Source organism: Microcebus murinus, chromosome 20, assembly GCF_040939455.1.
Source record: "Microcebus murinus isolate Inina chromosome 20, M.murinus_Inina_mat1.0, whole genome shotgun sequence".
Lineage (NCBI taxonomy): Eukaryota > Metazoa > Chordata > Mammalia > Primates > Cheirogaleidae > Microcebus > Microcebus murinus.
Genome location: NC_134123.1, coordinates 19473268 through 19491019, shown reverse-complemented (window position 1 = coordinate 19491019; position 17752 = coordinate 19473268). Strand labels below are relative to the sequence as shown.

Below are 17752 nucleotides of genomic sequence, written 5' to 3'. Positions count from 1 at the left end.
CTGTATCCCAGCTACTCGGGAGGCTGAGGCAGCAGTATTGCTTGAGCCCAGGAGTTTGAGGTTGCTGTGAGCTAGGCTGACGCCACAGCACTCACTCTAGCCTGGGCAACAAAGCAAGACTGTGTCTCAAAAAAAAAACAACACACAAAACAAAAAACAAAACAAAAACCAGCATCTCAAACCTGACCCTCCACTGCTGTTTCCTGTCCCCACCAGCTGCCTCCCTCAACCTACAGAGGTCATTTTGGGCACAGCATTTAGCATTCTTTCTCTCAGCAGATATGTTGTTAAATACCTATGAAGCCAGGTAGTGTGAGATGTCTAGGATGTTGTTTCATGAAAAGAATACAGTCCAGTAAGAAAGACATATGATACATGAGCCCAACAGAATGGCATTGATAAGATGGAGGAATTAACTCTGTTATGAGAGTAGAGAGACAAAAATTCTGTCTGGCAATGCCAGGCTAGTCTTCTAGTAAGCCACATTTAGGCCAAATTTTATTATTTTTATTATTATTATTTTTGGGGCCAAATTTTAAAAGGGGAGGAGAAATCTAGGAAGAAGAAACAGCAAGTAAAAAAGGTACAGAGAGAAAGCATGTGAGATACTTGGGATGTGGCTGAACTTCAGAGCATGTGTGCATATGCACGTGTGTACATGGCCATGCATGCACCTAGGGGTGTGTATGTGTTGGGATATGAGCACATGCAAGGATAAGCACATGGGTCAGCCTGTGAGGAGCATGATGACTTGTCAAGGGGTTGCACTTGAGTTGTCCACTTATCCATACCACAGACAAGCTACACTGTTGGGATGAATATCTGCTGTTTATATAATTACCATCCTTTCCAAGATCACAGCAGTAATCCATTCTCACATCATGAGTCATAGGAAATGACTACCACCGGTCTATTTTCTTAAAAGCATCATTTGTGTGATCAACATAAGAACTCCCTGACTCCCTTGAGCACAAGGAGTGAAGGCGTATTTGGGTTGCTTGCTGGTAGCAGAATGCTCACAAGTGGAACAATTTAAAGTTCCAAAGTTAGAAGTCTGCAGAAGGAGTGAAAAAGGAAACACAAGTAGCATGTACTGTCACCATACTATGTCCTCAGTGGACTTCAAGGGGCAAGTAAAAGGGAACCAATAATCTGCCATGAGCCTTTAACCCTTTTGAGTGACCCTGAAGAGAAATTCCACACTCTGCAGTAGCAGCTGTGACTCCCACTCAGACTGATGGCATGTGAAAGGCTCAGGGCAATTTATATTTAGGTAAAGTGGCCTTCCCAAATGACACAGAAAGTTCTAGAAAGCCCTGTGATGTTGATGTATGGACATATAATGACTACTATGTATTTCCCCTATGAACAATATAAACATTCCGAAAAATTCAGGCTCATGGATTTACGTAGCAGCTTTTTTTTTTTTTTTTTTTTTTTTTTGAGACAGAGTCTCGCTTTCTTGCCTAGGCTAGAGTGAGTGCCGTGGCGTCAGTCTAGCTCACAGCAACCTCAAACTCCTGGGCTCAAGCGATCCTGCTGCCTCAGCCTCCCGAGTAGCTGGGACTACAAGCACGAGCCACCATGCCCGGCTGATTTTTTTTTTTTTTTTTTTTGAGACAGAGTCTCGCTTGTTGCCCAGGCTAGAGTGAGTGCCGTGGCATCAGCCTAGCTCACAGCAACCTCAAACTCCTGGGCTCAAGCAATCCTGCTGCCTCAGCCTCCCGAGTAGCTGGGACTACAGGCATGCGCCACCATGCCCGGCTAATTTTATATATATATATTAATTGGCCAATTAATTTGTTTCTATTTATAGTAGAGACGGGGTCTCGCTCTTGCTCAGGCTGGTTTCGAACTCCTGACCTCGAGCAATCCGCCCGCCTCGGCCTCCCAAGAGCTAGGATTACAGGCTTGAGCCACCGCGCCCGGCCCCGGCTGATTTTTATATTATATATATTAGTTGGCCAATTAATTTCTTTCTATTTTTTATGGTAGAGACGGGGTCTCGCTCAGGCTGGTTTTGAACTCCTGACCTTGAGCAATCCGCCCGCCTCGGCCTCCCAGAGTGCTAGGATTACAGGCGTGAGCCACCGCGCCCGGCTACGTAGCAGCTTTAATGATGCCCACATTTATATCTCTAGACCTGACTGCCCCCATGAATTCTAGACCTGTACATCCAGCACCTGCTCACCATCTCCTCTTGGATGTTTATTGCCTTTTCTTTGCCTCTTAAACTTCACATGTTCAAATCCTAACTCCTGATTTTCCCCTCTAAACTTGTACATCCCTCAAAATCCACCATTGACTTTGTCCCTCAGGATAGAAACAAAGGAGTTGTGCATTCTCTTTCACCCTACATACAATTCATCAGCAAACCCCATCAGTTCTACTATCAAGGCATTTTCAGAATTTGCATACCCCTAACTCCACTATTACCACCTTAGACTAAACCACCATTATCTTTCATCAGATGCTGCAGAAGCTTTCTAACTGGTCTTCCTGCTTCCTCCCTTGCCCTGCTAGAATCTAGGCCAGGACTCAGCAACTTTTTTCTGTAAAAGGCCAGATAGTAAATATTTTAGGCTTTGCTAGCCATATGGTCTCTGTCACAAAAAGTTTTTAATTTTGATGAAGTCCTATTTTTCCTTTGGTTGCTTCTGCTTTTGGTGTCACATCTGAGAAACCATTGCCTATCCCAAAGATCAATGATCTTTTTAAAACTTAAATTTGACAATTTTCATTCTATTTTAAACACCTCCAGGTTCTGCAAGATCTGGCTTCCTCTGACCTCTTCCATCTTTGGCATCTCCATACATTTCATTACACTTTACAGTGGCCTTTGAGTAGGCCTCCAAAGAGCCACTCTAACTCCAGGGCATTTGTGTTTACTATTCCTTATACCTCGAAGTTCTTTCCCCAGACAACTGTGTGATTTGCTCTTTTTTCATTCAGGTTTCTGCTCAAATGGTGCCTGTCAGTGAGGCCTTTCTCTCTAAAGGACTCATTTCCTTGGCCTCAGTTACTTGCTATCCTCTTACCCTCCTTACCACATACTACTGCCCATCTATACATTTAAAAACAAGAAGATTTGATGTAAATATTTTATTTTTCTAGTAAATTCCAGTACTACAAGGGTGGTGAAACAATAATACACTGGAAAAACGTAGCAATAAATATCTATTTAAAAAGACTGATAGGGCTGGGCACGGTGGCTCACGCCTGTAATCCTAGCACTTTGGGAGGCCGAGGCAGGCGGATTGCTGGAAGTCAGGAGTTTGAAACCAGCCTGAGCAAGAGCAAGACCCTGTCTCTACTATAAATAGAAAGAAATTAATTGGCCAACTAATATATATAGAAAAAATTCACCGGGCATGGTGATGCATGCCTATAGGCCCAGCTACTCAGGAGGCTGAGGCAGAAGGATTGCTTGAGCCCAGGAGTTTGAGGTTGCTATGAGCTAGGCTGACACCACAGCACTCACTCTAGCCTGGGCAACAAAGCGAGACTCTGTCTCAAAAAAATAAAAAATAAAATAAATAAATAAAAAGACTGATACAGGCGGGGCACGATGGCTCATGCCTGTAATCCTAGCACCCTAGGAGGGCGAAGTGGGAGTATCCTTTGAGCTCAGGAGTTCGAGACCAGCCTGAGCAAGAGTGAGATACCATCTCTAATAAAAATAGAAAGAAATTAGCTGGACAACTAAAAATATAGAAAACCAAAAATATAGAAAAAATTAGCCAGGCATGGTGGTGCATGCCTGTAGTCCCAGTTACTCGGGAGGCAGAGGCAGAAGGATCGCTTAAGCCCAGGAGTCTGAGGTTGTTGTAAGCTAGGTTGATGCCATGGCACTCTAGCCTGGGCAACAGAGTGAGACTCTATCCCATAAATAAATAAATAAATAGACTGATATAATAAACAAAAACTACCAAAGGGGGAAAAAGAAAACCATATAAACAATCTGAAATCCCAAGAAGTCCTGGGCAACAGAGTGAGACTCTGTCCCATAAATAAATAAATAGACTTATACAATAAACAAAAACTACCAAAGGAGGGAAAAGAAAACCATATAAACAATCTGAAATCCCAAGTCCTAGAATACCAAAATGCCCTCCTCCTTCATTATTATCCAGGAAGCACTGCTCAATTCTTCTTCATAGCATTTATTCCTCCCTGACATTGTACAGCTATATGGTTCACTCCTGTATCTCCAGAGCTTGGTGTGAGTCTGATGCTCACTACACAGTAAGTGTTACAATTAGAATCAAGGTGCTAACAGGCATCAGTGTACTCTTTGGAGGCCAAAGATACATGGGTGGGGTAGGCAGGTGGAGTGAGAGGTCATAGAGATAAGAAGTTGGGATGTGAGGGATGGGAGGGGTGGAGAGTAGAGCAGCAGTGTGAGTCCAGGTGACTGTCCTCCAGAAGCTTCCCATCTTATTCTACTTGTTGGTTCATTCTACACAGCTTTCCAACAAAGCCTACCACATCACAGATAATCCTGAGTAAGATATGCTGCTTGTTGGGTGCATGAAAACTTCTATTAGTGGGAGGCAAAGTCCCACTCTTGTTGTCAAGGGAATTTTAAGGACTCTATGGTGAGGAGCACTAACAGTTTTTAGAACATTTTAGGTATGTGTTGTCCAATATGGCACCACTAGTCACATGCAGCCATTATTTGAAATGTGATAGTTTGAATCTGAGATGTGCTTAAGTATAAAAACATATCAGATTTTGAAGACTTAGTACAAAAGAAGAATGTAAAACATTTCAATTGCTAAATATTGATTACATGTTGAAATAATGTTTTGAATATATTGGGTTAAATAAAATATATTATTACAATTAATGTTACCTGCTTCTTTTTGTTTTTTAAAATGTGACTGCTAGAAAATTTTAAATTACACATGTGGCTCACATACATGGCTCACATTGTATTTTTATTAGTCCCATGTTTTCCCTATAAAGCCCATAGGAATAATGCCTGGAACGCACAACGCTCTCAATACTGGCTAAATGCATTAAGTTGGGGTACCTGACAAGGGTCTTTAGACCAAGAATTGGCAAACTCCATTTCTCTAAGCAAAGTGTTCATTTAATCAAAAACCTGAATATCTACATAGGCCTTAGCACTGGGGAAAGTGGCAGAAATGTGTGAAGAAGTTGATTTGTTTGAGGCTGCTGTTGGTTCCCAGCTGTATTTACACTTTGCTTCAGTGAATAAACACCACTTCATTTGGGATAGCCCAAATGTTTATTTCTTTGAAAACACCATTTCCAAAGTGTAAGTACTTGTTTCACAGTCTGTTTTAGGGAGGCAGAGCCACATGGTTCTTCGAATATAATACTACTACTGCACACACAACTTGGAACTTTGGAATTGGACCAATTCATTAGCTTCTGAGTTGTTGACTCCTACTTAGAAGCTGCTTCCCAGGTATATTTTGTTTCAATTTAGTAAGTGAGGATGGCAAAAGAGTTAAAAGGCTTAATAAACTGTATAATAGGCTCTCGTTCTTTAAAATGGTTCTTAAGAAAATTGCCTTATTCTCTGATTTTCTGTAGCAAGCAAGTTACTCCCTCCCTTTTCCCACAAAATGGTACCTGGCATAAAGTCATTAGCAATTCTGACATGCCAGGCCATTTCAATGTTTTTTGTTTTTTGTTTTTTTTTTTTTTTTTGAGACCGAGTCTCATTCTGTCACCCAGGCTAGAGTGCTATGGCGTAAGCCTAGCTCACAACAACCTCAAACTCCTGGGCTCAAGTGATCCTCCTACCTCAGCCTCCCAAGTAGCTGGGATTACAGGCATGCACCACCATGCCCAGCTAATTTTTTCTATATATTTTTAGCTGGCCAATTAATTTCTTTCTATTTTTAGTAGAAACGGGGTCTTCCTCTTGCTCAGGCTGGTATTGAACTCCTGACCTTGAGCCATCCTCCCGCCTTGCCTTCCCAGAGTGCTAGGATTACAGGCATGAGCCACCATGCTTGGCTCATTTCAGTGGTTCTGAAGCCACTTGTAAGCAATTCCTGGGGCAGTTAAAAAAAGTTTAAATCAAATAGATAGCTTGGAAAAAAAAAAGAAAAAAAGCATAATATAACTACTTGCACAAGAGTATTTAAGGGGTTTTGATTTCCAGATATATGATAACTTTTAAGAGAAAACACTGAATTATTTAGTAAGGAGCATCCCTAAAAACATGCACTGTGATATGTTCTCATTCCTTTATGACCCAGATATGCAGAGTCTATCTCAATTTTCCTTGAAAAGGTGCTGGGGAGGTACAGTTCACTGAGCTGCACTGTAGCTTGATGGGTTAGTGCTGGTGGAAATGGAATAAACAGTACTTTGTCCACACAATGGGATTAATATGGAACATGGTCAATAGTTCTTCCCAGTCATAATATTTAGATCTTCCAGGTTAATAAAAACTATTTTAAAACTACAGAATAAACTCCCTAAGATCAGCCACAGAAAAGATTTCTATGGTTTGGAGAAAAATTAGGAAAGAAAGGTAATGGTTTTTGGTGGTACTTTAATGGTTTGTAAGAAAGGGTATTTAAACCCCTTACAATAAGAAAACAGGAAATCTCTTGGAAAACAGAGATGTGAAGGCAAAGGAAAGATTCTGCAGTCTGGAGACTTTTTGATTTGCTGTTAATTAATGTCATATACCCAACAGGCACAATGAGAAGTGATATTCTTGATGGATCTTTTAGATTTTAAATCTCAGACATGATGTACATATGAAATCCTAAAATTTCTAAAGTTTTTTCCTTTTAAAATTCAACACCAAAACCAAGAAGCAGCTTAAACAGGATTTCAAGAAGCAAGGATACCCTCTCAGTGGATAGTAAATCCCATCTTGGGTCCTCGGTGGCTGCTAGTATAGATAAGATAGAGTTGGGATAAAATTCTTTATTAAGAACATGCAATTCTAGTGTATTGCTTATTACTTTAACTCACTCATCACACTTACTTATTAAGAGGGTCATCTCAGCAACCAATATATGAAAGGACACAAGACTTAGTGATGTAAAGCCTATGTTACTTGTCACCACTCCTGGAAAAAAAGAGCATCTTACCTGCAGCAAAGGCATCAGCTGCAAACCCAGTGCTTGTTCATAGAGCAAGTTCAATTCTGCACAACTGGAGAAGGAGAGTTTGGAGGTGTAGAGATAATAGTGCACATGCCTAAATGTAGAACCATCTCTGTCAATGAATAGCCTTTGGCTTTCTGAAGTGGTTAAGGCTGAAGCCTCTTTCCAAAGCAGGGAGTCTGGGAACTGGGCAAGTTTGCTTCTGGGAACTGAGAAATGCCAGCCTCCAACGTTGAAATGAAACAAATCCTCTGCTGATTCATGAGGCATGCCAGACTCCTCCTAAAGGGAAAATGAAAAGAGAGCTATGGAAGAAAAATATAAATAAAGATCCAGATTGGAAAGGAAGAAATAAAACTATATTTGTTGATAACATGATCTTCTATATAGAAAATCCTAAGGAATTCACTAAAAAACTATTAGAAATGAGTCCAAGAAGGTTGAAGGATGCACAGCAATATTTAAAAAGCAATTGATCAGCTGTATTTTTATATATTAGCAATGAACGATCCAAAAATAAAATTAAGAAAATAATTCCAAGCAAGACCCCATCTCTATAAAATACAAAAAAAAAAAAAAAAAAAAGAAAAAGAAAAATAGCCAAGTGTGGTGGTTCACGCCTATATTTCCAGCTACTTGGGAGGCTGAGGTGGGAGGACTGCTTGAGACTAGGAGTTTGTGATCAGCCTGGGTGATTTTAGTGAAATGTCACTTCCTACCTGTCTCTAAAAAAAAAAAAAAAAGAAAAAGAAAAAGAAAAAATTTCATTTACAATAGTATTGAAAAGACAAAATATTTAGGAATAAATTTAACAAAAGAAGTATAATATTTGTACTCTGAAAACTTTAAAACATTGTTGAAAGAAATTTAAAAAGACTTAATTAAATGGAAAGATATCTGATGCTCATGAATTAAAAGATTTAGTTTCAAGATGACAATCCTCCCCCAGTTGATCTACAGATTCAAAACAATCCCTATGAAAATCCCACCTGACTTTTTTGAAAAAATTGACAAGCTGATGCTAAAATTCATATAGAAATACAACAGACCAACAATAGTCAAAACAATCTTGAAAAAGGAGAACAAAGTTTGAGGATTCACATTTCCCACTTTAAAAACCTACTACAGGCCGGGCGCAGTGGCTCAAGCCTGTAATCCTAGCACTCTGGGAGGCCGAGGCGGGCGGATTGCTCGAGATCGGGAGTTCAAAACCAGCCTGAGCGAGACCCCGTCTCTACTAAAAATAGAAAGAAATTAATTGACCAACTAAAAATATATATAGAAAAAATTAGCTGGGCATGGTGGTGCATGCCTGTAGTCCCAGCTATTTGGGAGGCTGAGGTAGGAGGATCGCTTGAGCCCAGGAGATTGAGGTTGCTGTGAGCTAGACTGACACCACGGCACTCACTCTAGCCAGGGCAACAAAGCGAGACTCTGTCTCAAAAAAACCCCACAAAAAACAAAAAACTTACTACAAAGCTAGAGTAATCGAGACAGTGGCATAAGGGTAGACATAAAGACAAGTGGAATAGAATTAAGAGTCCAGAAATAAACCCTTACATTTATGGACAACTGAATTTCAACAAGGGATCCAAGACAATTCAATGGATAAAGAATAGCCTTTACATGGCCGGGCACAGTGGTTCATGCCTGTAATCCTACACTCTGGGAGGCCGAGTTGGGCAGATTGCTCAAGTTCAGGAGTTTGAAAGGAGCCTGAGCAAGAGGGAGACCCTGTATCTACTAAAAATAGAAAGAAATTAATTGGCCAACTAAAAATATATAGAAAAAATTAGCCGGGCATGGTGGTACATGCTTGTAGTCCCAGCTACTCAGGAGGCTGAGGCAGGAGGATCGCTTGAGCCCAGGAGTTTGAGGTTGCTGTGAGCTAGAGGCTGACACCACAGCACTTTGGTCTGGGCAACAGAGTGAGACTCTGCCTCAAAAAAAAAAAAAAAAAAAAGAGAAAGAAAGAAAGAAAGAAAGAAATAAAAAGAAAAATAATAATAAATTTGGACCTCTACCTCACACCATTACACAAAAATTAACTCCAAGTGAATCATAAACCTAAAAATAAGAGATAAAACCATAAAACCTTTAGAAGAAAATAGAAAATCTTCATGACTTTGGAGTAGGTGAAACTTTCTTAGATATGACACTAAAAGTGACCCCCCCAAAAATACATAAACAGAACTTCATCAAAATTTAAAACCTTTAGGCCTAGTGCCCCGGCTCATGCCTATAATCCCAGCACTTTGGGAGGCTGAGGTGGGAAGATCACATGAAGCCAGGAGTTCAAGACCAGCCTGAGCAACATAGAGAGACCTTATCTCTACAAAAAATAGAAAAATTAGCTGGGTGTGCTGTGCATGCCTGTAGTCCCAGCCACTCAAGAGCTGAGGTGGGAGAATTGCTTGAGTTCAAGAGTTGGAGGTTGCAGTGAGCTATGAGGATGCCACTGCACTCTAGCCTGGGCAACAAAGAAAGACCTTGTCTCAAAAAAACCCAAAAAACAAAACAAAACAAAAATCACAAAACTTAAAACTTTTGTGCTTCAAAGGGCACCATCAATAAAATGAAAAGAACTCACAGAATGAAGCAGAATATTTGTAAGTCATTTGTCTGATAAAGAACTCATTTCAAGAATATATTCCGAGCTACCTTGGGAAGAAAAAAAAAGGAAAAAGTTAAGAATATGTAATTAAAAAATGAAAAAAAAAAAAAGAATATATAGGCCAGGTGCGGTGGCTCACACCTGTAATCCTAGCACTCTGGGAGGCCGAGGTGGGCGATGGCTCAAGGTCAGGAGTTCGAGACCTGCCTGAGCAAGAGGGAGACCCTGTCTCTACTAAAAATAGAAAGACATTAATTGGCCAACTAACAAATATATAGAAAAAATTAGCTGGGCATGGTGGTGCATGCCTGTAGTCCCAGCTACTTGGGAGGCTAAGGCAGGAGGATTGCTTGAGCCCAGGAGTTTGAGGTTGCTGTGAGCTAGGCTGATGCCATGGCACTCTAGCCTAGGCAACACAGTGAGACTCTGTCTCAAAAAAAAAAAAAAAAAAAGAATATATAAAGAACTCTTGCAACTCAATAATAAAAAGACAACCAAATTTTCTTTTTTTCCCCCTTTCCTTCCCTTCCCTTCCCTCCTCTCCCCTCCCCTCTTCTTTCCTTCCCTCCCCTCCCCTCCCCTTCCCTTCCCGTCCCCATCCCTTCTCTTTTCTTTTCTTTGGAGACAAGGTTTGCCCTGACTGGCCTCAAACTCCTGGGCTCAAGCAATACTCCTGCCTCAGCCTCTCAATCAGCTGGACTATAAGGGCCCAACACTGTACAATTAAATTGTAAAATAGACAAAGCATCTAAATAGGCATTTCTCCAAGGAATATATACAAATGACCAACAACACATAAAAAGATGCTCAACATCATTAGCTGTTAAAGAAATGCAACCCAAAAGTTACATGAAATACCACTTCATACCCACTATTATGGCTAGAATCAAGACGATAGATTATAACAATTGTTATAGAAAAAAAATGGTAGAATGTAGGTGGTGGGTATATGGTGCTCACTGTACAATTCTTTTAACCTCCTTTCTAAATGTTTAAAAATTTCCATAAAATGTTGAGGGTGGGGAAGAGTGTTAAAGTAAAAGGTGGTTGCTCAAGAGAGGAAAAACCCCCTTCTCCAACAAAAACCCTTATCTTCCATTTTGACAGCTAAAGAAGGAAAATAAATGCATCTCCTATAGTAAGCTTGTCTAAATAATTCGGATATAAAGAAAAGCAATTACATATACCACATTTGAGACTAGAAGAGTTAAAGGGAGAACGAAGAGAAAGATTACAAATTGTAAAATAGTTTCATGAATGAGTGAAGCAGAGGTGGAAAAGCCAGCTAATGAGCTAATTTAGGATTTTAATTCCTGCCCCCCCCCTTTTTTGTGTGACAGTCTTACTCTGTTGCCCCGGCTAGAGTGCCGTGGCTTCAGCCTAGCTCACAGCAACCTCAAACTCCTGGGCTCAAGCAGTCCTCCTGCCTCAGCCTCCCCAGTAGCTGGGATTACAGGCATGTGCCACCATGCTCGGCTAATTTTTTCTATATATTTTGGTTGTCCAGCTAATTTATTTCTATTATTAGGAGAGATGGGGGGAGGTTTCACTCAAATGATCTGCCTACCTCGGCCTCCCAGAGTGCTAGGATTACAGGTGTGAGCCACCGTGCTTGGCCCCCCTGGCCCTTCTAAATGTGGTGAAGGCTGACCATCACAAACTATGAGTAACTAAGGGCCCACCAAGACCAGAAAGCATAAATACATACAATGACTCTTGGTTTTGCTTTCTGTTCTCCTTAAAAGTGACTTGGTGGTTGAAAGCTCGGTGGAGGTGCTCAGAGTGTGCAGATTTTGGTTGCCTAAGAAAACATGCTTCTTGAAGGTGAGCCCCAGCTCTGGTCTCAGTTCTTGTTTTCTTATTATGGGGAGAGCCTTGGCTCAAGAGTGGGCTCTCAAGATGTGCCTGCGGGGATGAGGGTAGGGGCTAAGGATGCGGCTGTTCTTTCCCAGGGATTTTTCTTCCCAAAGGCTGCTCAGGGGCTGGTAGTGCAGAACTATCCCAGCCTGGGGACAGCCCTCAGGCAAGCTTGAGGGGCCTGTGGTACTTGAAAGACAAAAGGCTTCTTGTCAGGCTGACCGCAGAAAGTGGGGTAGTCCTATTATAGTGGTGCCCACTTCATCTCAAAGAGCATCTCTCTTTTCCACACTGATCCCTCTCCCTCAAAGGGGCTCCTTCCTCCATATCTAGAGCCAGAACTATCTCAAGATCTAAAGACAGGACCTCAACTTCTCAAAGCCATGATTTCAACCTTTCAGATCTGGAGCTTCCCACACGCCTCAGAAATCTGCCCCAGCCCGCAATCCTGTAGTCCCCCCTTCACACACATCCTCGCCTTGCCCAAGTCAGCAACCCCTGCGCTGAGATATGAAGACTTTTGCCCATCAAACGGGCACATCCCTGCTCCTCAGACCTGGAGTCCCCCAGATCCTCAGGGCTGGAACCCGTCATCCCTCAAGGCATTGCATTCTTCCAGCTCCTCAGAGCTAGCCTCCCAAATCCTTCAAAGCTGGGCTCCCTCTGCGGCCCCCATGCTCCAGAGACAGGTCCCCAACCCTGTAGCCCTAATCCTGGGCCACAACGCGCCCCTTTCTCCTCTTCAGTGTTTTTGGCGTTCCTGTCAGGGCGGGATTCATACCATGGTCGCGGCTCGGGCGGCGGGCAGGAGGCGCGTGACCCGGCCAATAACGGTCCCCGAGGGCGCGATGGCGCGTGGGCCGGGGGCGGGGCCTGGTGGCCCGGGGAGGGGCCTGGTGGGCAGGGCAGCCGCGCGGGCTGCGGCAGGTGAGCGGCGGGCGGGGATGGCGGAGCAGTGGGATCTGGACGAGGAAGGCATCCGCCGCCTGGGGGCGCTGAGCCTCGAGCAGCCGGGTAGGGTCAGGCCGGAGGGCCGGGGCCGGGAACGTAGGTACAGTCAGAGGCTGAGGGGATAAAACTGAGGTGGAGGCGGGAGAACCGCGGAGGAGCGGTACCTGAGGCTGAGGAGAGGTACATTGGGGCAGAAGGGTTACGCTGAGGTGGAGGTGGAAGAACCGAAGTAACAGGGGAGTCTCGAGCATAGGGGTGAGGAACTGAGGGAGAGGAGGGGAGTGTGAAGTAGAGGGGAAACAGGACGAACAGGGGACCCTGAGGTAGGTGACAGAACTGGACGAAGTCTGAACTAATGGAAGGAAACAGCCTCAAGGGGGCATCCGAGGGAGAAGGAAACGCTGTGAAGGGCGGTAGTGATAAGAGGTGCAGTTGAGGAGGCACGAAGGGCGTTACTTTGGGCAGTTTCTGAAACTTCCTACCCAGGAGGGCTTTTCCTCTTTGAGGTGAAATGGGAAAGGAGGCTCCTTTGTCAGTTCCATCCATCGTCCGGTCTCCACTTCAAGAACTAGACCATTTCTTTGATCCATCTGGTTGTGCAGCTTCCTTTAGAGACTTAGAAAGTGCCTGATATGAAAGGGATAGCAGCTGATCTCTCAAGCCGCTTAGTCAGTGCCCCAGCCCCGGGGCAGGTGACTGCTGACCCTTCCTTGGACCCGGAGTCTGACCCACGTATCTTGCTTGCTGAGTGTCTGAGGAGTAAAAAAGTTGGAAAAGTTACCCGCATTCCTAATTCAACTTTCACCCTCCCTAAATTTACTATATATCATTATTGCCAGGCCCTGTGATAAGTGCTTTACCTGCATTATTTAATCCCCATAACAAGCCTATCGGGCACATGCTGTTATTGTTCCCGTTTTACAGATTAGTAAATTTAGGTTTAGACTCTTGCCTAAAGTTACACAGCTAGTGAAGTGATGCGCCTGGGTTTATTAATCCAGGGCTCTGTTTCCAGAGCCTATGCTGTAACCATAGCAAAAAGCTGCCTTTCTTGCTTCCTTTACTTTTCATTTGCGAAATAACTTGCTTTTATTTTATTTGTAATTTTATTTAAAAATTATTTGTCAAAATAATTATCCAAATTAGTTCATGCTAACAACAGTAAACATTACATGGGTGAATAAAGAGGGTACTAATCTTTCCTTCCTCTTGTTTCGAGCTCCTGACCTCGAGCAATCCGCCCACCTCTGCCTCCCAGAGTGGTAGGATTACAGGCGTGAGCCACCACCTCGGCCTTTCCTTCCTCTTGGAAACTCATTTCCCTCTCCCCTTAGCCCAAGGCAACCACTAATCTATTTTCTGTCTCTATGGATTTGCCTCTTCTGTATATTTCATATAAATGGAATCAGGTAACATGTGGGCTTTTCTCTCTGGCATCTTTGATTTACCATGTTATTTTCAAGTTTCATCCATGCTTTAGCATGTATCAATACTTCATTCCTTTTTTTTAATATTAATAGACTTTATCTTTTAGAGCAGTTTTAGTTTTACAAAGAAATTGAGCATAAAGTACAGAGAGTTACCATATACTCTTCTCCTCCTTGCACCTCTCCCATACCCCACCAGCTTCCCTTATTATTGATATTTTGCATTATTGTGGTACATTTGTTACAATTGATGAACCAATATTGCTACATTATTATTAACTAAAGTCTGTTGTCAAACTAGGACTCATTCTTTTTTACATTTTTAAAATTTTTAATCTTTTTTGTACAGACAGGGTCTCACTATGTTGCCCTGACTGTTCTCAAACTCCTGGCCTCAAGTGATCCTCCCACCTTGGCCTCCCAAAGTGCTGGGCTTACAGGCTTGAGCCACCACACTGGGCCAGGGCTTACTCTTCGTGTTGTACAGTTCTATGGGTTTTGACAAATATATAATATCATGTGTCCACCATTACAATAGCAAACAGAATAGTTTCACTGCCCCCCAAATTCCCTGTGCCCCATCTATTTAGCCTTCTCTCACCCCCAAATCAGATATCCATTTGTTGATATCTGACAGCCACTGATCTTTTTACTATTGCCTTTTTCAGAATGACATATAGTTGGAATCATATAGTATGTAACTTTTTCAGACTGACTGCTTTCACTTAGCAATATAGTATGTGTTTAAGGCTCCTTCGTTTCTTATCATGGCTCGATAGCTTTCTTTTTCTTTTCTATCTTTCTTTTTTTTTTCTCCCTCTGTTGCCTGGGCCAGAGTGCAGTGACATCATCACAGCTCACTGCAACCTCAAACTCCTAGGCTCAAGCAATTCTCCTGCCTCAGCCACCCAAGTAGCTAGGACTACAGGTGTGCACCACTACACTTGGCTAATTTTTCTATTTTTTGTAGAGATGGGGTCTCACTCTTGCTCAGGATGGTCTCAAATTCCCAGCCTCAAGCAATCTTCCCACCTTGGCTTCCCAGAGTGCTAGGATTACAGGAACTACCACACCTGGCCTAGCTAATTTCTTTTTATTGCTGAATAATATTCTACTCTATGGATATGCCATAGTTTGTTTATCCATTTACCTATTGAAGAACATTATGGTTGCTTCCATGTTTTAGCAGTAATGAATAAAGTCACTGTAAACATCTATGTGCAGGTTTTTGTGTGGACAAAAAGTTTCAACTCACCTGAGTAAATACCAAGGGATTTACTATATCATATGGTAAGATTGTGTTTAGCTTTGTAAAAAACTGCCAAGTTTTTTACACCATTTTGCATTCCCACCAGCAATGAATGAGAGTTCATGTTGTCCCACATCCTCACCAACATTTAGCATTGTCAAAGTTTTGAATTTGGCCATTCTAATAAATGTGTAGTGGTATTTCCTTGCTTTAATTTTTAATTTCCTGATTATGTTGAGCATTTTTGTCATATATTTGTTTGCCATCTGTATAGCTTCTTTGGTGAAGTTGTCTGTTCAGGTCTTTGCCCATTATTTAATTGGGTTGTTACTTTTCTTATTGTTTAGTTTTCAGAGTTCTTTGTATGTCTTAGATACCAGTCCTTTATCAGATAATGTATTTTGCAAATATTTTCTCCAGTCTGTGGTTTGTCGTTTCATTTTCCTGACCGTGTCTTTTACAGAACAGAACCTTTAAACTTTTTTTAAATTTTATTTATTTATTTTATTTTAGCGTATTATAGGGGTACAAGTGTTAATGTTACATATATTGCCCATGGTCCCCCTCCTCCTCGAGTAAGAGCTTCAAGAGTGTCCATCGCCCAAACGTTGCACATCTTACTCATTGTGGTTGTATATACCCATCCCCATCTCCCCTCTCCCACCCTCCCGACACCTGGTAAATGTTATTCCTATATGTCCACTTAGGTGTTAATCCGTTAATACCAATTTGCTGGTGAGTACATGTGGTGCTTGTTTTTCCATTCTTGAGATACTTCACTTAGTAGAATGGAGAACCTTTAAACTTTAATGAAGTCCTACTTGTCAAGTTTTTCTTTCACGGATCATACTTTTGGTGTTGTATTAAAAATTCATTGCTAAAGCCAAGGTCACCTAGATTTTCTTCTGTGTTATCTTCCAGAAGTTTTAATTTTGTGTTTTACATTTAGGTCTGTGATCTATTTTGAGGTAATTTTTGTAAAAGCTTTAAGGGCTATCTCTAAGCCCGTGGGTTTTTTATTTGTTTGTTTGGTTTGTTTGGTTGGTGTTTTTTTGTTTTTATTTTTGTTTGCATGTAGCTGTCAAGTTGTTGAAAGATTATTTTTTTCCATCGAATTACCTTTGTTCCTTTGATTATATTTGTGGGTCTATTTCTGGGCTCTCAATTCTGTTCCATTAATCTTTTTATCTTTTTTCCTCATGATACCACACTGTCTTGATTACTATAGCTTTGTAGTATAATTTGAAGTTGGGTAGTATAAGTTCTTTGACTTTGCTTTTCTTCTTCAATGTTGTGTTGGCTATTCTGGGTCTTTTGCCTTTCCATATACAGTTTAGAATCAATTTGTTATTATCTATGAAATAACTTGCTGAAACATCTTTTCTTTTTATGGCTAAGTAATATTCTATCTTATTGATATACCACATTCTGTTTATATATTCTATATAATATGATATGTTCATCTGTTGATGGACATTTGGGTTGTTTCCATCTTTGGGATATTGTGAATAATGCTGCTATGAACAACTGTGTATGAGTTTTTGTTTGAGCACTTGTTTTCCATTTCTTTTGGCTACATGCCTCAGAGTAAATTGCTGTGTCATAGGGTAATTCTATATTTAACTTATTGAGAAACTGCCAAACTGTTTTCTGTAATGGCTATACTACTTTATATTCCCTCCAATCTAACTTCACCAATACTAACAATTTTCCATTGTTTTAAAATTATTATTACTATTTTATTTATTTATTTATTTTTCGACAGAGCCTCACTCTGTTGCCCAGGCTAGAGTGCCATGGCATCAGCCCAGCTCACAGCAACCTCAAACTCCTGGGCTCAAGTGATGCTTCTGCTTCAGCCTCCCGAATAGCTGGGATTACAGGCGTGTGCCACCAAGCCCGGCTAATTTTTTCCTTATATTTTTAGTTGGCCAATTAATATCTTTCTATGTTTAGTAGAGACGGGGGTCTTGCTCTTGCTCAGTCTGGTTTCGAACTCCTGACCTTGAGCGATCTGCCCTCCTTGGCCTCCCAGAGTGCTAGGGGTACAGGCATGAGCCACTGCACCCGGCCTAAAATTATTATTATTATTATTATTATAGCCATCCTAGTGGGTGTGAAGTGGTATGCTATTGTGGTTTTGATTTGCATTTCCCTAACAACTAATAATGTTGAACATTTTGTCCTAGGCTTTTTGGCCATTTGTATATCTTCTTTGGGGAAATGTCTATTCAAATATTTTCAGTGCTGTTAGTTTAGTTGACTTTCCTCTACTTCTTTCCTTATATGTACATACATGCACACACATTCCTTAAAATGTAGTTACACATACAAAAAAAATCATATTTTTCCCTCACTTAATGTCTTGAAGATCTTTCCATATGAGCCTCTACAATTCTACTTTATTCCTTTTAACAACTGTATAATAATAATTAACACTTCTATGGCACTTACCATGTGCCAGACACTGTTCTAAATTTTGTATATATGTTAATTCCATCCTCACAACATCTTATGAGTTAAGTACTATTGTTATCCCCATTTTATAGAT

The 17752-nt window shown here is 41.4% G+C and overlaps 2 protein-coding genes across 5 annotated transcripts in view; one reads left to right on the top strand and one right to left on the bottom strand.

Moving 5' to 3' along the window:
• The window catches only part of KCTD19 (potassium channel tetramerization domain containing 19), a 31504-nt gene extending 19104 nt beyond the window's left edge, over positions 1-12400 (bottom strand). For both annotated transcript variants that reach the window (XM_012742499.2, XM_075995719.1), the window contains exons 1-2: positions 12356-12400; positions 7089-7385 (exon numbers count right to left, since the gene is read on the bottom strand). In XM_012742499.2, the coding sequence (XP_012597953.1) occupies positions 7089-7385; positions 12356-12358 (300 nt within the window). In that variant the 5' untranslated portion in view covers positions 12359-12400. The remainder of the gene's footprint in view (positions 1-7088; positions 7386-12355) is intronic.
• A 54-nt stretch (positions 12401-12454) lies between these two features.
• LRRC36 (leucine rich repeat containing 36) overlaps positions 12455-17752 on the top strand; it is a 42366-nt gene continuing 37068 nt past the window's right edge. The window contains exon 1 of one of the 3 annotated variants that reach the window (XM_012742502.2): positions 12455-12501. Coding sequence is in view for 2 of the 3 variants with exons in the window: in XM_012742504.2 (XP_012597958.1) it covers positions 12519-12588 (70 nt within the window). In the remaining variant the exon portion in view is untranslated. Of the gene's footprint in view, positions 12589-17752 lie in introns of all 3 variants that reach the window. The other 2 variants (XM_012742504.2, XM_075995716.1) reach the window with 2 other exon arrangements.